Source organism: Budorcas taxicolor, chromosome 9 (assembly GCF_023091745.1).
Source record: "Budorcas taxicolor isolate Tak-1 chromosome 9, Takin1.1, whole genome shotgun sequence".
Lineage (NCBI taxonomy): Eukaryota > Metazoa > Chordata > Mammalia > Artiodactyla > Bovidae > Budorcas > Budorcas taxicolor.
In genome coordinates this window covers 56,918,068-56,938,646 of record NC_068918.1, presented here as the reverse complement: position 1 = coordinate 56,938,646, position 20,579 = coordinate 56,918,068, and the positions used below count along the sequence as shown (strand labels likewise).

The 20,579-nt window shown below is 38.9% G+C and overlaps 1 protein-coding gene across 1 annotated transcript in view; it reads left to right on the top strand.

Moving 5' to 3' along the window:
• LOC128053352 (cytochrome b5 reductase 4) overlaps positions 1-15,591 on the top strand; it is a 116,286-nt gene extending 100,695 nt beyond the window's left edge. Inside the window, exons 13-16 of the mRNA XM_052645867.1 lie at positions 1,663-1,813; positions 2,117-2,203; positions 12,710-12,874; positions 15,052-15,591. Of these exons, the coding sequence (XP_052501827.1) occupies positions 1,663-1,813; positions 2,117-2,203; positions 12,710-12,874; positions 15,052-15,106 (458 nt within the window). The 3' untranslated portion in view covers positions 15,107-15,591. The remainder of the gene's footprint in view (positions 1-1,662; positions 1,814-2,116; positions 2,204-12,709; positions 12,875-15,051) is intronic.
• The last annotated feature ends 4,988 nt before the right edge of the window (positions 15,592-20,579 follow it).

Genomic DNA, 20,579 nt, shown 5'->3' with positions numbered 1-20,579 from the left:
GTCCAGGTATATGCCCAGGCATAGGATTGCTGAATCGTACGGTAATTCTATTTTCAGTTTTCTGAGGAACCTCAACACTGTTTTCTGTAGTAGCTGTACCAATTCACATTCCCACCACATGAGTAGGAGGGTTTCCTTTTCTCTACACCCTTTCCAGCATTTGTTGTTTGTATATTTTTTAATGATGGTCATTCTAACTGGTGTGAGGTGGTACCTCATTGTGGTTTTGATTTGCATTTCTCTAATAATTAGTGATGTTGAGCATCTCTTCATGTGCCTATTGGCCATCTGTATGTTCTTTGAAGAAATGTCTAATAAGATCTTTTACCTGTTTTTCCATTGGGTTGTTTGTTGTTGTTGTTGTTGTGGTTGTGGTTGAGTTGTATGAGCTGTTTGTATATTTTGGAGATTAAGTCCTTGTCTGTCACATCATTGGCAAAGACTTTCTCCCATTCTGTACGTTGTCTTTTTTTTTTCTTTTTATGGTCTCTTGTGTGTGCAAGAGCCTATACGTTTGATTAGGTCCATCCCATTTGTTTATTTTGTTTTTATTTCTATTGTCTTCAGAGACTGAGCTAAGAAAACATTAGTACATAAGATAATAATATTTAAAAAATGCATTTTGCTATGCAAAACCACCTAGGCTCAAAAGGCTACAAATTGTACAATTTTACCATTTTATGACATTCTGGAAAAGCAAAATTGTAGGAATGGAACAGATAAATAGTTGTGAGGGGTGGGGTGAGGGGTTGAATACAAAGGGGAATTTTTAGGATGATAGAAGCATTCTCTGTGCTGTTGAGATGGTGAGCACATGACTATGCATTTGTCAAAGACCATGCAGAGTGAATTTTACTATGTGAAAAAAATATAAAACTTCTAGAAGAAAATGCAAGTTCTGCAACTTGTGTTTGGTGATGTCGGGGAATCCCAGATGGAATGCAGATTGTGGCAAATGAATCTGTTTTACACATGTAATGAAGTAACCTCAGTGAAGGGAGTGGGGAATCAAATAAACTGAACTAAAAAAACTAAAATAAAATGGACTAAAGAATTCTCTCAAATTACTAACAGTATCTAGGAGTGATTTTTATTGCTATATATTTGCATATTTTTAAATGTTCTTTGGTAAGGAAATGTAACTTTTGTAATTAAAAAATTAATAGTAAAAAGATAATAACATAAGATATTAGAAAGTATTTCTATTTCAATTTTTTTCTCTTACTAGGTTTATTACTATGATTAAGAATCAGTATGTAAGTAGTGAATATATATTCTCCACTCTGTACTATGCAAGACAGGTATACACAGACTCTGCTTTTGAAATACTTAGTTTTATCAATAGTTTAGCAATCAAGACTTTATTGATAATTAGTGGTGGTAGTTTATAAATTAGAGTTGCCAAATGGTTTTGGAAAATAATACTGAGAAATAAGTATAATAAAACCTTATTAATAATTTGACTATAATGAAAATTTGAGTATAATGACATACTTGGGGGCCTAATGAATATTCTTAAAACTGCTTACGTTGCTTGAAAACTGAGATGTAGTCTGATAATTATGCAACCTGCTTCTCCTAGTGTTCTTAATTCAGCTAGATTAACTGTTTCAGTTTTCCTGATTTTTTTTTTTCTGATTTCATGTATATTTCGTTGTGTAGGAGATTATGTTTCTGTAAGCAATCCTGAGGGCAATTTTATAATATCCCAGCTCCAAGAATTGGAAGATCTCTTTTTATTGGCAGCAGGAACAGGCTTCACACCAATGGTTAAAGTACTGAATTATGCTTTGACTAATATACCCAGTCTCAGGTATGTCATTTTACATTTAATTACTGTCCCTTGTGAGGCTGTTAGATTAGTAGAAGGTATTCTAAATCTATTAAAAACTCAGTGGCCTTCAACAGACATGTTCTCATCTCTTAGTCATCATTTCTTACTCCTCCTCCTCTACTCGAAGCTGTTTTATTCATTTGACTCCTTTAGTTTTGATACCTTTGATTACCTAATTGGCACTGAAAAACATTCATGCTAATTCACGGTTAGACTTTCCATTCATGCATATTTTAAATATAATTGAAATAGTACTTTTGAATTGTTGTGTTTTCTTTTAAGGAAAGTGAAGCTGATGTTCTTCAATAAAACAGAGGATGACATAATTTGGAGAAGCCAGTTGGAGAAATTAGCATTTAAGGATAAAAGGTATTAAAGTAGTATTAGCTCTGTGTTTAAATATTTTCATACATGTTCAGTCAATTGAGACCGTAACCTCTTTCAGTTCAAGTTCTTAGTTGACCAGAAAACTCCTAACAAAAAGTAAACAAATCAATAATTCTCTTTAAAAAAATTTAAATTTATGTAATGTTAATACACCTTCCCCAAAGAAATACTATTTGACAAGGTCAATGTGACATCAAATATGTATTGATAAAATATATAATGGACTTTATATTGATTTTTTAAATTAAAAAAAAAGTTTTTGGCTGCACCACATTGCTCATGGGATCATGTTCCCCAACTAGGGATTGAACCCACACCCCCCACATTGAAAGCTCAGAGTCCTAACCACTGGACCGCCAGGGAAGTTCCTGGGCTTTCTGTTTATGTTATGTTATTTATAGTGAGTTGGGTTTCTTTGAAACTGATCCAGTGTAGTCAGTTTGGTAATTCAGGATTTTCTAATTATAATGGGGACAAATCAAGTAAGTTTGGTGAGATGAGTTAAGCAAAAATAAAGATGTTTTGGGACTTCCCAGGTGGTCCAGTGGTTAAGACGCCATGCTTCCAATGCAGGTAACCTGGGTTCAATCCCTGGTCAGGGAGCTAGATCCTGCATGCCACAACCAAGAGCCCACATGATGTAGCTCAGGATCCCACATGCCACAGCTAAGTCCCAGTGCAGCCAAATTAAATAAATAAGCAAACATGATTCTTCACTACAGGATTTCTTAGAGCCTTTACCATCCATGCCAGTGCCTGTTGTGACTTTCCAGGAAGGGGGTTAATTATACATTGTTTAGCAAGATTCTCTTCATTTTTGTTTGTTTACATAAACACATTAAATATCATAAATGATCCTCAGTAGACACTTTGGGAAATGCCAGTATAGTTCATGGAAAAAAATTTGAGGCAGGCTGAATTCAGTGGTAGAATGAGGCAGCAAGGACAGCACGGTAACAATTTGTTTCGTCGAAAAAGGAGCCCAAGCGTAGTAAAGAAGGTGAGATAGGTTAACAGGCATATGCTCCATCTCCGCTAAAGAGAGGTGAAGGCAGTGTAAAATTCAAAACACATCTTTTAGAAGAAGAGCGAATTGAACAAGCTGTCATACATCCTGAAGCATTTTTGTAATCGTTGAAAACTATTTCTAGAATTGCAGAACTTCCTAAGTCACACAAAATATCTGACACAAATGTTTATGTTTTTGATGGTATGAAAGTGAAAGTGAAGTCGCTCAGTTGTGTCCGACTCTTTGCAACCCCATGTACTGTAGCCTACCAGGCTCCTCAGTTCATGGGATTTTCCAGGCAGGAATACTGGAGTGTTTGACAGTATAGTATAGATAAAAGTTCTCTGCCTTTTCAAAGGTAAAGACTTCAGGAACTCAGCTGTCCCAGGGCCTCTAGGTACTTCTGAATATTTTCCAAACATCTTCACTAAGGTGATGCCATGGTTCCTTCCAGTTTTTCCTCCCTGTTGTCTCCCATCCTCCCCCTTATTCTCTTTTAGTAAGTAATTTGCACAAATTAAGTGATGTGAATTTAATGATCTTTGAAGTGTTTTCTCTTCTTAATATACTTAAAACATAATCCTAAAAATATTTATTATGTCTAAGTAGTTGCATGGCAGGTCAGAGCCTAATTTAAACAAATACAGATTCCTGGGTTTTTCAAGTGTCTTTTTCACTCAAAGTGGAAAATTGGAAGCAGCATTTATGAAAAAACCTAAAGGCCTAAATTCTGGCTTTCTGTCTACCCTTTACTAGCTTGAAACTGTATTCAGAAAGGCCTGTCTCTTTATCTTCGAAATAGAATAATGACATCTGTCGTACTTCTTAAGGCTATTGTGCGGACTAGAGAAGGCAGTGTAAATGGTTTGGAAACTGTGAAGCCCTGCCTCAGATTATTTGGATTGCGGTTAGGGAGGACCTCTGTGGACATGCATTTCATTTCTGTATTGACTACTTGAGCTTCTTTTTCCTAAACAGTCATTTAAAAGACTTTAGACAGACGTAGCTATACTTCTGTAGCTAGTTTTCTGTTTTTCCTTTTGTAAGTACTTCTGGCAGTTTGGGGACATGGTATTTTGTAAGATCATTTCCTTGTACAAGGAAAATTCATTTACTGTTATTTCAGCGAACAGTATTTCTTTGATGTAAGAACTAATTGGGAAAGGGAATGTGTTGACAGCTTCTGAACACAAAGTATGCTTTAACAACATCGCCTGTGTGTTTTTCCTTGCATGGTCCACGTAATTTGGGTTGGTGGCATTGTGTAGGCTTGAGGATAAGGAAAGGCCCCTTTTTCCCCACTTCTGGATGAGTGGTTCTAAGAACACTCATCAGGTGAGTGAGATGCTCCAGTTTGCTGGGAGAAGTGAGAGTGTTTTGACTGCCAGCCCACGTTTATCCTATCTCTTCTGCTCCCACTCCTGTCCGTTCTCTGCTCCCTGCCTTCTCTTCCGCCTTCTGGAGATACACTAGCCTTGCTGGAGGCCCGCTACTGGCACTGACTTCCCACACTGGCTGATCTGTGTCCCCTGGAGACTCATGGTCAGACCCTCACTGGAAAAACACATGACTTCGCATGGGTATGTGGCTTTGGAACATTTATCAGGAAACTTCCATATTCTGAGACTAATGCAGATGGAGGAGAAACCTGGCCTTAAAGGCTTACCGATGGGTTTTGGTGATAGTGTTCATTCAAGATATATAATTGTTGAGTCCCATACATACAAGGAAAGTAAAAGTTTAAATTTAATGTAACGTTTTAATTGGTCATATCTATCGTTTAGTTGGGCTTCCAGGGTGGCTCAGTGGTAACGAATCTGCCTCCCAGTGCAGGCTGTCCCTGGGTTTGATCCCTGGGTCAGGAAGAACCCCTGGAGAAGGAAATGACAACCCACTCAGTATTCTTGCCTGGGAAATCCCATGGACAGAGGAGCCTGTTGGGCTACCGTCATAAACCTCATTTAGTTAACATTTAAGTCTGTATTTTTTATCTGTTAAATCACCCTTTCCTACATCTTGACTCTCCTGTGTCACTTCTCATTTTACCAATACATTTCTGATGACAAAATGTGACACTTGAACACATCATCTTGGTTAGATTATTATTGGATTGTGGCAATAAAAACATGTGTGTAGTTAAATGAAAAACCCTGTTCTCTGTAGGATTAGGACACAGTTTTCTAATCAGTCCTTTGTAGAACAAGGAGGAATAGGAAAAATGGATGCTGAGACTGGTGTGTAATCTAGTATTTTCATTTTCAGCAAGCATGTTTATCTAAATAATGTGGTTGGCAAGGGAAATTCTTTGAAACACAATTGTATAATGGAAACTTATTAACCTTGTGACCTTGGGCAAGTTACTTGATCTGATAGAGCTTCATTTTTTCCATCTGTGGAAAGGGACATGAATATCTACATCATAGGATTGTTTGCATATGGGGGCAGTGAAATGGCAGAGTGGGTGCTGGGCCCAGAATTAGTATATTTGTAACGTTCATTCATTCATGAAATACTTGTGAGCGTCTGCCATGTGCCTGTTCCCCAGGGTTACAATAGGAAACAGGGATGTTGTATTGCCTTATTTTCTCATGCAGTCCAGGAAACGGATCTCTTCATTTTCCCACGTTGCTAAATTTACTAGAATTGCAGAAAATAGATAGACCATAAGTGCTTTTTTAGGATGTTTCTGTTTCAATTCAGTTTTCATGCCATTAAGGCTTAAATGTGAGGGGGGAAAGAAAGCTTGCCTGAATTTTATCCAAATATACTATTACACTTGACTATTAACTCCAGTAATTGGAATTTGGTTCACAACATTCCAAGTTTAGGGAAGTCTCCTACATATACTTTCCTAAAGCAAAATGAAAGAAAAACAGAACTTAAATATGTACAGCAACAGCTGTAGCTGATTATTATATAAACTGTGATCCAAATTAAATTTCTCGTATTTTTGTCTTTTACTGAGCAGTGTTACGAGGCCTAAGCAGTGTTATGAGGCCTGTTTGGCTCAGTATTATACATTGGTACTTCCCTTGCCCCTCAGTAGAATGCACCTACTCTGAGTTCTCTGCTTTTGCAGAATTAGTTTTGAGGGGAAGGACAGTTTTACGATGAGATTGACTCCTAGGTGGCATTTTGTAATACACAAATATAATAAGCATTTTCCTTGCCTTTCAAAGTAGTCATTTTTGAAGACAGAAACCTTATTTTAGTAAAGTTAGTAGCATATTCTTTTCTGTAAATAGTGGAATTTGATGATTTGTTGATTTCTCTTTATAGAATTAATATGAATTTATATAGAAAAATATTTATGGGGAAAAAATCATCTGTAGTCTTACCATCCAAGCAACAATAATTGTCTGTATCTTTCCATTTTCTTTCTCTTTCTCCCCTTTTCCCCCCGCCCACACATACTTATATACATGTATTATTTGTTTTCTTTTGTATTTTTTAAATCATGTAGTCCTACTGACTATACTTTTTATAACTACATTTTCTTTTTAGTGTATTGTGTATGTTCTATGTATAGAATACTTTAAACGTGACTCTTGACCTGGAGTGATTCTGCACCCTAGGGGGCATTTATGTCTGGAAACATTTTTGATTGTAACAACTGATGAAGGGGGTTCCCCTGGCACCTAGTGGGTAGAGGCCAAGAATGCTGCTAAGAGTCTACAGTGCACAGAACAACACAAGATGACAAAAAATTATTCTGCCCAAAATGCCATCAGTGCTAGTTGGGAAAACCTGCACAATACCATGGTTTTTAATAGCTTCATTGTGTTTGGTCATTGAGTTCATTGCTTTTCAGTCACTTGATCGTGTCTCACTCTTTGCTACCGCATGGACTGCAGCACACCAGGCTTCCCTGTCCACCACAAACTCCCGGAGCTTACTCAGACTCACATCCATTAAGTTGGTGATGCCATCCAACCATCTCATCCTCTGTCGTTCCCCTCACCTACCTTCAATCTTTCCCAGATTCAGGGACTTTTCCAGTGAGTTAGTTCTTCACATCAGGTGACCAAAGTATTGGAGCTTCAGCATCAGTTCTTCAGTGAATATTCAGGATTGATTTCCTTTAGGAATGACTGGTTTGATCTCCTTGCAGTCCAAGGGATTCTCAAGAGTCTTCTCCAACACCACAGTTCAAAAGCATCAGTTCTTCAGTGCTCAGCCTTAGGGTCCAATTCTCACGTCGGTACATGACTACTGGAAAAACCATAGCTTTGATTATATGGACCTTTGTTGACAAAGTGATATCTCTCCTTTTTAATATGCTAAGTTTGTCATAGCTTTTCTTCCAAGGAACAAGCATCTTTTAATTTCATGGCTAGAGTCACCATCTGCAGTGATTTTGGAGCCCAAGAACATAAAGTCTGTCACTGTTTCCATTGTTTCTCCATCTATTTACCGTGAAGTGATGGGACCAGATGCCACGATCTTAGTTTTTTGAATGTTGAGTTTTAAGCCAGTTTTTTTACTCTCCTGTTTCACTTTCATCAAGAGACTCTTTAGTTCCTCTTTGCTTTCTGCCATTAGGGTGGTGTCATGTGCATATCTGAGGTTATTGCTATTTCTCCTGGCAATTGTGATTCCAGTTTGTGCTTCATCCAGCCTGGCATTTCTCATGATGTATGCTGCATATAAGTTAAATAAGCAGGGTGACAATGTACAGCCTTGATGTACTTCTTTTCCAATTTTGAACCAGTCCGTTGTTCCATATCTGGTTCTAATTATTGCTCCTTGACCTGCATACAGGTTTCTCAGGAGGCAGGTAAGGTAGTCTGGTATTCCCCTCTCTTTAAGGATTTTCCACAGTTTGTTGTGATCCACATAGCCAAAGGCTTTAGCGTAGTCAATGAAGCAGAAGTAGATGTTTTTCTGGAATTTTCTTGCTTTTTCTATGATCCAGCGGATGTTGACAACTTGATCTCTGGTTCTTCTGCCTTTTCTAAGTCCAGCTTATACATCTGGAAGTTCTCATTTCACGTACTATTGAAGCCTAACTAGGAGGATTTTGAGCATTACCTTGCTGGTATGTGAAATTAGTGCAATTTTATGGTAGTTTAAACATTGTTTTGCATTGCCCTTCTTTGTTATTGGAATGAAAACTGACCTTTTCCAGTCCTGTGGCTATTGCCAAGTTTTCCAAATTTGCTGGCATATTGAGTGCAGCACTTTCACAGCATCATCTTTTAGGAGTTGAAATAGCTCAGCTGGAATTCCATCACCTCCACTAACTTGGTTTGTAGTAGTGCTTCCTAAGGCCCACTTCACACTCCAGGATGTCTGGCTCTCGGTAAGGGATTACATCATCATGGTTATCTGGATCATTAAGACCTTTTTTGTACAGTTTGTGTACTGCAGGGTAGAAATTCACCAGAAGAATCACTAAGTCAAAGTGTACCAAAGCTACTGATCCATTTTGACAAATAGCCTCTCAAAAGGTAAAGTTTTTCTGTACTCTGGGGACTAGCAATGTGTTAGTTCCTTTAAGATAGCAAAATCCAGTGATTCCAGAAACATAAGGAAACTGAACAAAGTGCTTGAATCCCTTCCTTTTCCTGCAGCCTGTGAAGCAACTCAGATATGTGGGTTCCCTAATCTGGACCCTACACCATTTTCTGTTCCCCTGCTAGATTTTCCTCCAGAGGTATATTTCTTGGAATGTGTTCATGTATTCCCACCCTAAAGAGCTCTGTGATTAAATAGGTTTGAGAAGTAATGTATGCTCTGTTAGCTTCTTGAAGCTTAATATGAACTTACCATGTTCAAGGCTTTGAAAAATTCTAAAGAAATACCTTTTAATTTTCCCCCAGACTTACTTGATTAGGTTAGCTTCCCCCTGCCTCCCATAGACTACCACTAACATTTGGAAGAATACAAGTGTTTCATCAGATTCATTTTGAGAAATGTTTCTATAAAATGTACGTTTTATTTCATGTTAACGTCAGCTGTTTATGAGCTGTTTCTCCCATGAGCAAATAGCATTCACCACAGTTTCTATTATTTTTCTTTAGTTTAGAGAAAGCAGGGAAAGCTGGGGCCCCAGATATTCTTGAAATACTATTTTGTGGGTAGTAACAAGTCACTGAAGCTTTTTAAGCAAAGTAATTGTGAGATGGATCTGGGTTTTTAGGAAAACTAGTATAATAAGGATGTGCCAGGTAGATGAGGATAAGGCTAATAGAGCAGCATCTCAGACAAGAGATAGAAGGGCTGGAACTGAAGCTATGGCAGTAAAAATGGGAGGGCAGGGCCACGCATGTTAAATAGGAATCAGTGGGTCCTGGAAGTTGATTGCCTTTGGAAGGAGGGAATATGTTGTTAAATGACTTCAGGCTCTGCATGTGGTTTCGACTAATGAATACATTTGTATTTCAAGATTTTTTAATCTCAAGTCGTTATCAGTCTACTTGAAAATAATTTCTTTTTGACAAGCTTGTTTACTTCCATTGACATTTAGACCTCATAGAATCAGGTCTCTCTTTCTCTCTCACATATATTGCTTTGCACTTTATGGCTCCTCAAAATGTATTTTCTGATAACTTTTTAAGAGTCCAAGTCCTTTCTGGCACTTTTGAAATAATAAGGTAGAAAGGAATTTCAGGACATTCACCTGAGGCAGTGCACCCCTGCATGCCTCAAAGCTACAAATGCTTCAGACAGTAAGTTTCCTTTTAGAAAAATTCGGAAGTAACCATCCATAATAACCATCTGTGTATCTTGATATGGTATAAAAAATCCTTCATTCAGATACTCTTGAGTTAACTTGGGATTGCTCCCACTCCACTTTAAGCTCTTTTCCAGTCCCAGGAAGATCATTCAGTCATGTCCTCCTCTTTGTGACCCCATGGACTATAGCCCACCAGGCTCCTCTGTCTGTGGGATTCTCCAGGCAGGAACACTGGAGTGGGTTGCCATCTCTTTCTCCAGAGCAATTTTCCTTACCATCCTCTAAAACTGCATCCATGCCACCTGGTCTTTTTCCGTTGAGAGCCCCAAAGGTATACCCAGGGACCAATATGTAAATAAATACAAAACATATAAGGAATTTATACCATTTACATAAGGATCACAGTTATTTTTCACCCTTTGGTAGATGCCTGTAGAAAATATCCCACTGATTAGGCTTTTTTTTTATCTTTTTAAAGCTGCTCATTAAAGGAAAAGCAGGATTATTTTGGATGACGAAGGACACCAATATTGATTTACATATCTTAGCAGTTTTATTACAGTGACAGGTTTATTAGAAAATAGAGGCAGAGGAGACTATCTTTCATTTGTAATTTAACAAGACAGTTGCTGTCTTCCATTGCACTGTCTATGTATAATTAGAAGTGTCTTAAGGTAGTGATTCTGCAGCTGCTTTTGAGTCACCTTTGATAATCTGATGAAAGGTTATGGACCTTCCCAGAAAAATGCTCTCACAAATTCACATACATTTTTATATGTAATTTCATAGATACCAGCATATGGCTTTGCTTTTCCAAGTATAGTGTTTATTTTTAACCAATATAGCTTGTTCAGTAAATTCCTTTATTTATTCATCAAGTATTTTTTGCACATTTGTCTCAAACCAAGCCTGAATACAGTGTAGAAGAAGATAAACAAGGACTCTGCCCTCATGAAGCAGTAAACAGACATCACATTCCAGAATTATCTAACAAACACTTCCTTAATTATAAGTGCAGAGAAGGAAAAAATGTTAGTGAAAGAATGTTTTTTGGGGGTGCTATTTTGTATAGGGTGGATTTGAATCAATGCTAAAACAAAATGGGGATCTTGAAAGCAAGAAATAAAACATGTCTCTATAGGGTTTTTAAATATAAAATCAGATTATTCGAATTATAAGAGCATGTAGTTTTTCTCACCTAGCGTCTGGGTCTGCTGAGAGCTGGGATGGCTTTTCTAGCCCCAGCTGGACCCTGAGCTGATCTGTGTGCTTGTCCCACCCTTGCCCTCCCCACCCCGATTCCCATCAGCTTTTGGGAGCATTAACCTGCTGCAGTGCAGCCAGGCAAGGACCACTGCACCCGCTGCCTCCTGTTTCTGTTCTGGTGTTTGGCTACCCAGGCCACCTCACAAGAGAAATGATTCACTTCAACGTTTTCTTGAGATTAACATATAATTAATTTCTGCCACTATTGAGAAAATACCTAAATTACTCAAGCAGAAAATGTAGCAAGGCATTTGATCTATGCTGCTGAAAAATGATAAGAATTAATGGTGTTTGTGAAAACAGAGCAAAGGGACCAGGTACAGCTTAGAATTTTCAATTTGCTCTGGCTCTTCACCAGCAGGTCACATATCATATTACAGAGCTGTGGAAAGAACTGGTCTGGAGCTCCTTCTGAGACTTGGTTTGATGTACTTCTTTCTTTTTGTAATTCTGTACCTTTCTCAAATGCCTTCCTCCCTGTGTGCTGGCCACTGGGGGTACAGCGGTAACCAGTCCCTGCCCTCATAGGGTTTCTCGTCTTATGGGAAAAGTAGACATTACTAAAATAATCATCTCGGTGGCCACCTATTTACAGCCTGATTTAAGAGTGATAAAGAAGAGGAAAAGGGAAACGTTTCTACAACACATGTAAGAAAAGACTTAGTGGAACAGCAGTGCTTCCCTGGAAGTGATGCTTGAGCTAAGAACTGAACAGTGGGGTGTGGTAGAAACATTACAGGAAGAGAACAGGCAGGCTGTGGCAGTGCAGGCTGAGAAGAGAGCACAGAGTTAGGAGCTAGGACTGGGGAGAATTGGGATGTGAAAGGTGAGGCAGATCAATCTCAGGTTTCTGGTTTGTGCACCCCACGTGACTGTGGTGCCATTCACAGCAGTGAAGCCAAGTGTGGGGCAGGGAGACTGCATGGTGAGGTGCAGCCATGGAGACAGTAACAGAAGAGAGTCAAATAGGCAATTGGTTATCAGAGTCAAGGACTTGGTTTGAGTCAGAGATTAAAATGCACATGTCATTGGTCATGTTCTTTACTGAGCAGATTAATAGAAGCATGGAGCTCTCTGAGATAACTTTGAGCTTTCTTTTTTTTTTAATTCAAAATATTTTAATTTCAAATGATTTGATTTTTAGGGTCCCTATAAACCACATTCTCTATCTTGGATATAGTCATCCTCGGTTGAATTCAACAACTGTTTATTGAGTGGAGTACATTTATATGTAGGTAGAATGTAATTACACACAGGTCATGAACCCAGGCTAAGCTCTCTCTGAGTTCAATAAAAAATGTCAACTTACTCTCTTTTCTGTACCAAAAGTTTATGTTAAATAACTATGGATTTATTTGTATCTTTTTGTGAAATCTTTGTTTACAATCCCTTCCAGCGCTCTTCTAGCAGGTGTATCAACCTTCCTATATTCAGTTGTTCTCCAGAGGAGAAAAAGATATTTTAGTGAACTTGAAACATGTTCATGATATGTTTAACATAATAAACGTTTTAAAGAAATGTTTCTTTTCTCCAGATTTGAGGTTGAATTTGTCCTCTCAGCACCTACTTCTGAATGGAGTGGCAAACAGGGATACATTTCACCAGCTCTGCTATCTGAATTTTTGAAAAGAAGTTCAGACACATCCAAAGTCCTCATCTGCCTCTGTGGACCAACGCCATTTACAGAACAAGGAATGAAGTGAGTAGCAGTGTGGTAGGAGAAAGAACTGCACCACTGGTGACATGACAGCCTTCTATAAAAAGCAGTTGATGTGGTCTCAGTTCTTCCTGTTCGTATGAACCTGCTCTTCAGTAGTCTGTCAGAGTGTAAGAAAATAATGATGAAGTGTTTCATCTGTATGCAGTGAAGGGTCGGAGGCCCCAGTTATGCACAGAGTTAAACGTGAACACAAAAGTAAGACACATCCAGCTCTTGATAGCCTCTCCTAGTGGCAGGCAGCATGAACACATTCATAGAATGGGTGCCAGATCTCTTTGGAGGCGCTAGATTCAACCTCTCCTTCCACCAAAGCTTCATAATGTATAATGATCTTTTAAAAATATATCATAAGCTGTGTTCATGTCATTATAGCTTTTGATCCTCCTTCACTCTCTGCAGCTGGGTGAGCATTAGTCAAAGAGTTGAACTCTGCACAATGAAAAATCAGTGGTATAACTATCTTATTTAAAAATCACCTTGATCTGATTTAACTCTAAAATAACACTTTAACGTGTTTTGGTTAGATATAGCGATAGCCACTGTTACTGGATTTCTAGATGATTTTAAAATACAGCTGCCTTAAATGCTCTGCATTTCCTTGTTTGGTATATGTCTGAACCTAACACTTCCTAGACAGTTTTCTCTCTTGCTGTTTTATTTTTAATTATGAAAAAGACAGGAGGTATGGCTGGAAAGGTAGGATGGGGTTAGATAGTGAGAGGCTTGCCTGCTATACCACATTGGTCCTTTTGACTCCTGTGCCATCCTGGCCCTTTGTGTGAATATGTGTGTCTGCTCTGGAAGCTACCAGTTTGGGTTGGAATCCCAGCCCACCACTTACAGTCACCCTGCAGTCATTAGCTACGAGCTAAAACTTTCTAAACTTTAGTGCACTTCTTTATGCACATGTGTATGCTCAGTCGCTTAGTTGTGTCCCACTCTTTGGGACCCTACAGACTGTAGCCTGCCAGGCTCCTCTGTCCATGGAATTCTCCAGGCAAGAATACTGGAGTGGGTTGCCATTTCCTCCTCCAGGGGATCTTCCCGACCCAGGGGTCAACCCCGCATCTTCTGCATCTCCTTCATTGACTGGCAGATTCTTTACCACTGCCATCTGGGAAGCCCCATTTATACAAGGGAATAAATGATAATATTTATGCAGGTGAAGTGCTTAGCACAATGACTACGTATAGGAAGTTCTAAATAAATGTTTGTTTTTTTCAGCAGCATTTTAAACAGCTGCTTTTAAGATTGCAGTCTCCTTTGATAGTGTTTTCCAAGTTAAATTATACTTAAGCCGTATTTCTACTTTTCCTATTCAGTGAGGGAGAATTAAGATAGAATGCTATAGTATCAACGCCTTATTTTGAAAACTGATGAATAAAGGGGAAAAAATGAAGGATTTATTCTGCCTTTTCTATATGAGCTATACTACTGTGTAACCACATGATAAGTGAGAAGTTATTCTTTAGAGAATTCCTTGGCTGATAAAGAATGATAGAAGTAGGATGTCATCAACTTCAGTCCCTAATGAACCAATTGATCTGTACCTAGATCATCAATGGTGGTTTGCATCCCAAAAGAGAGCCAACCAGGTATTATGTGCCTCATGATGAAAGAACACGATCTATGACATAGTCTGGTCAAAAAGAACTGAACCTGTATCTGATCAGACCTCTAGATCTGATTATTAAATTTAGGGAGATAAAAGGAAAAAGGAACATATTATTAGAGTAAAGCCACAGGGATACAGCAAAATCAGAACCATGGGGAAGTCAATATGTGAAAATCTCATTTTGTCAACAAATAAATTGCAGGACAGAGAGAGAGATGGAGGGGATCTTACAGCTCAAAAGATACCTAAAACACATATAAACCAGTCACAGTGAATAGACTTTAGTTGGATCTTGATTCAAACATACTTTTAAAAACTATAACACTTATGAGACAGCTGCAAGTGTTAACACTTACTAGATACTTGATGACACTAAGGAATTGTTGTTAATTTTTTAGAAGTGAAAATTATGGGGTTTTTTAGACAGCACATACTAACTGGGAAATATGAAAAAATACTATGGTTATAATGGTAAACTTTGATGTTATTTTATTTTCAAGCATCTTCCATAAGAAACATGTGCTTTGTATTTGTTTTTCAGGATGCTGCATGATCTGAACTTTTCCAAAGATGAGATCCATAGTTTTACAGCATAATGAAGAGCTGTCCTTCAACTGTTTAATCTAAATTTGTGATTACTTAAGGTTTTTTTTAAGAGAACATTTTTGAATATACTAAAAGGTTAACTAGAATCCAAGTTTCAGTTTCTTAAACAAAAACAAATGTTTCTTCACTATAGATACCTTGTGGACTTTATTTTGTACCTTAACTTATTTTACTACTGATATTTGTCCTGAAAAGTCAATCATGGCAACAAGTACATATAGGATTCTTTGTTATGAATCACAAAGTTTGTTACCATGTAAACTGTATCACTGTTCTACAATAAGCTCTCTTGTTTTATGACATGATAAAGCAAATGATCATTTTGATCACATTTCTATGCTGTACAATGTCTGATTAGCAATACAGATTAAATTTTACATTGCACTGTTAACTCAGGAAATGATTATTTATGTCCTTGTTCTTATTATGAAAACATGGAATGTTATAACTTATTAAGTGATCCAAACATTTTGTGTCTATGGCCTTGATACCGAGTAGAATAAAAATATACTTAAGTACTTTTTAATCTTGGTCGTAGAAATGTGTTTGAATGCATGTTTGGGGTGATATCTAAGGAGAATTTTAAGAGGCAATGATAAAAGATTCTGAAGACACTTCACACAGGTAGTTTTGGATTAGATGTGTTTAGAAACTTGGATAACTTTGACAGCTCTTCTTAGCCAAAACTGGAGGCATCGGGAAAGATAATGGAAGTGTAGCCTTTGGTCCCATGGCCTAAAACAATCATTTGCTGCTTTGGAATGGGTTAAATTTAAATTCTTTTTGAGTTGCCTAGACCAGCTAGGAAAATGAGGAACATGCCATCCTAAATGGTACCTTCCCCGGCTGGCTGCTCGCCGCACAAATGCCAGTTCAGTGGGGAGCCCTCCTAAGCTCTGCTATGTGGTCATCTTATTCTCTCTCCCTGCCACTGTGCACAACCTGCAAAAGGCTCTCACAGATGGGGATTCTTCAAAGAATATCGAGAACAGCCATTGTGAGCCTTTTCATGAGGAAACCATGTTGGATGCATAGGTGGTTCTGCATAAGCTAACTTCGATTTTTCACTCTTATTCAGGATAGCAGCATTGCTTTTTTACAGAAATGCTAGGGAAGGGAGTCGGGGGAGGGGTGCCTCCAACTTCTCCGGAAATGATTTTGTAAACAGCTAAGCTGCACTGAATAAATGGTATACTCAAGAGAAAACACAATATTAACATTCCTCAAATTACAAACCCCCAGCCTCGAAAGCTCCCCAAGTGCAAGTGGCTGAGTCAACACTGTCTTTCCCTATGTCACCCTCTTCTGTCTGTCCTCATTCACCCAGACAGGACCTAGCTGTCCTAGGCTGTCAATGCTCCTGGTGACTAACAGAAACATTTTCTACCTTCTGCCTTCCTACCCCTCCTTTTTCTCCCCTAAAATCATGAACTTTCTAGGCATACCTTTTTCTGTAGTTAATTGGTAATATACAAATTAATTCTACCTTAGCCAGCTTTCTTATTTTTTCTATCCTTTTTCCTCTCTCCTCAACCCTTTTTTGACTGCCTGCAGCAAATAAAAGTCTCCTGTTACTCTCTGTATCTCTTCTCTATCCTCTTCTTACTGTATTTTAAAGTAAAATAAAACCCATAAGCATCCTCTCAACCTGTATATTAATAATCCTCAGATTAGTGTCTTAAATTGAGAATCAACTGAGCTTCAATTTTACCTCCTGGATACCACCTGGATGTTCCACAACCCCCTAAAATTCAATAGATCCCAAACTAACCTTTTGCCATGACCATCATGTAACCCAACCAGGTCTGATTGGCTGATGCTCAGCAAGCCAAAACACTGAGACAGCAAGGTTTGCAGCAAAGTGAGGGTTTTTCCAGTAGTCATGTATGGATGTGAGAGTTGGACTATAAAGAAAGCTGAGTGTCATGAAGAACTGATGCTTTTGAGCTGTGGTGTTGAAGAAGACTCTTGAGAGTCCCTTGGACTACAAGGAGATCCAATCAGTCCATCCTAAAGGAAATCAATCCTGAATATTCATTGCAAGGATTGATGCTAAAGCTGAAATTCCAATACTTGGCCACCTGATGCAAAGACCTGACTCATTGGAAAAGACTCTGATGCTGGGAAAGATTGAAGGCAGGAGAAGAAGGGGGACAGAGGATGAGATGGTTGGATGGCATCACTGACATGATGGACATGAGTTTGAGTAGGCTCCCGGAGTTGGCGATGGACAGGGAGGCCTGGAGTGCTGCAATCCATGGGATTGGACAAATCCAAAGAATTGGACACAACTAAGCAACTAAATTGAACTGAGGGTTTTTAAAAAAATCTGACAAGTCTCAGATCTCGAAGGGGCTGGGGTACTTATGGGATAAAGAATAAAGAAGCAGGGTTTTCTGAGGCATGGGGAGAGATGATTGGGAAAAGGTAGAGCAATTGTCATTCTGCACATGCATGACTAAGCTCCAGGCCCTTGCGTGTTCAAAAGTGGAGGCACTCTGCAGGATCTGAGGGTGGAGTTTTTAGCCCTCTGGTATCAAAAGGTCACTGCGTGGCCACTCGTGCTATTTGGAGCATCAGTGATCCTATCCAGTCTTAATCAGCTCAGCTCCAGCTAGACACAGCTGACTCCAATCTCCTAGGAAAGTAACTTGGGCAGATATTGCTTCGGCTACATGGCCCTTGGAAGACAGGCAAGTCTTAAAACCGCCTTAAATAGTGAAGTCAGCTGAAGTAGATTTGAATCGGCCCACAGTTTAAATCTCTCCCAAGTCTGCTCTCCTCTTGAATTCTTTGATTCACTGGTGCTGCTTTCCACCTCGCCAGTCCTTCTAGAACCATTCAGCGTCGCCCTCTCCAGTCTGATTTCATTCCAGCCAGCCCTTCCCTGTTGGCCCTAAACCACATCAGTGAAAGCCTTAGAACTGGTCTTCCTATTGTAGTCTTTTATTACTATTCCTATGGTAGCTCAGTTGGTAAAGAATCCACCTGCAGTGCGGGAGAACAGGGTTCGGTCCCTGGGTTGGAAAGATCCCCTGGAGAAGGAAAGGGCTACCCACTCCAGTGTTCTTCCCTGGAGAATTCCATGGATAGAGGAGCCTGGCGAGCTGTGTAATCCATGGGTTTGTAAAGAGTCAACACAACTAAACAACCGACAACAACGACAAAAGATTGCAGCCTTGATCTCACTGAAATCCATTCTCCATTCCAGTGTGTTCTAGAACGCCTTGGGAACTCCTCTAAATAGAGCCCCAGTCTCCCATTTAATGCAGCCATATACTGAGAACCACAGATGGATTGTAACTATTATTCTTGAGCAAAGAGCTCCAAGACCCTATTTCCTGTATTTGCAATAAGAAAAGGGAATTATATTCAAAGTTACTTTTCCTTGAGAATTCTGCTTGCTTACTTCCTTTTAAAAATATGATTATGTGTCAGTTTTCTATTTCTACCAGAACAAATTACCACAAATGCAGTGGCTTAAAACAACAGCCCATTTGTTCCATGGCTTAGATGTCTGGGCCCAGTGAGGCTCATCTGGGTCTTCTCGCGAGGCTGTAATCAGGATTGTCAGCTGGGCTCAACTCTTCTCTGGAGGCGCTGGAGAACATTTCGCTTTGGAGACCATTTGCAGAACGTCTTTGGAAGACCATTCTGCCTACTGCAGTCTATGAAGGGAACAGAGAGAAACTTGTCCAAGGTAAGATAATTATATTTTGTCTAGCCACGTAAACTTGTCCTAAACTAGTTTGGGGCTGTGTTTGTTGATAACTGCAGACCCCCACCTTTGGGCAGATGACAGCGTCTGCTTGTTCTCTGATATTTAGAATGGCAGTTGCTAGCTTAAAAAGAAAAACTGAAACCTCCACCAGACTCCTCTTGGTGTCTTTCTGCTTTGGTTTTCTTACGAATCATCTTCACGCAGGGCTACCAGTTTGGCAGGCCTCAGAACGCCAAAGTAACCTATCTACAATGCAAAATACATGTTTTCTACCCTGGTTCAAGTCCTCTTCTGCTGCCCCGTCCCCACTCATGGAATGGAGGCTCCTCCTTTGGGGCAACATGCTAAGCTTGGGACCCCCATAATGAGGCACTGGTTCCTCACCAGGAAAGCAAGGCCTGAGGACTTCAGGCCACTGCCCCCAACCCCCTAGTCCTCTAGCAAGTGCTCAGCTCTCTTCACCTCAAGAGAGGCTTCTGTTATCCCAAGAATATTCATGTCCAAATCCTTCCATGGATGTATTTTTTCATTCCTCTTGGATGAATACCTACTACTGAAATTGCTGAGTCATATGGTAACTGTATATTTAATTCTATTCTGCATGTATTTTTAGATCTAATGTTGAGACATGCTAGTTAGATAATCATGCTTTTGAATGTACTGTTTCAGATTTTTTTTTTTAATGCCAGGTTTAGTGGGTTTTTTGTTTGTTTGTTTCCCAGACTGGCTATACCATTTTACATTCCTACCAGCTCTGTATCAGAATTTCGCTTCTTCCGCATCCTCAACAACCTTGAATTATTAATCTTTTAAGCTTATAGGGGTATCTTATTATGGTTTTTATTTATTTATTTTCAATTGAAGAATAATTGCTTTACAATATTATAGTTTCCATGCACTGTCTGATGTCTACTGATGTCGAACTTGTTATCATGTGCCTATTGGCCACTGGTGTATTGTCTTTCATACGGTGTCTGTTTTAATCTTTTGCTCCATTTTTAATTGGATTGTTTTTATTATTAAATTGTAAGCATTCTATATATATCTAGATAAGTCCTTTTTCAGATTTGTTTCATGAATATTTTCTTCCATTATTTGATAGCAAATCCTATGGAGTGCTTAGTACAAGAATAAGTTTAGAGATATAAATCAATTTAAATTTGACTAAACCAAGTGAATAAAATAAATAATAGTGCAGAAGGCAACTCTGAAGTTGATATGTGATTGACTAAAATTCTAGGACGAGAACTCTGGTAATGGAGTTGGGAGAACATTTTGGAAGGGAAAGTTCTGAGAGGCAGACAGCTAATGACAAGCAGGATCATAATGAAACACCTTCAATTCTGGTTCAATGGCAAACACAAATAATGAAAATCATCACTGTCGGCAAATACAAACCACACAAGCTTTGTGGAAGCTTGGCTTTGGGGGAGAAACAACCACTGACTTGTTATAGTACATTTTGTCCATTGCTCGGTTAGCAACTGGGCACTTGGAGGTAAATCTGAAAATGCTGCTGGCAACCCTCTTCCTTAAATTTGAAGAGCTTATGTTCTGACTCAGGATTTTCTAATTAGCCATCGCAGCCCATGATGATCAGAACAGCGAGGGGAATGTAGTTTTTGGTAATGTTTGCTGAGGCAGCCTGTGTGGACTTCATTACAATTCTATTTCCTCTCATTTAGAACATGCTGAAAAACAGTTATTTGTGTTCAGTACCAATAACTCTTACTTGTAAACAC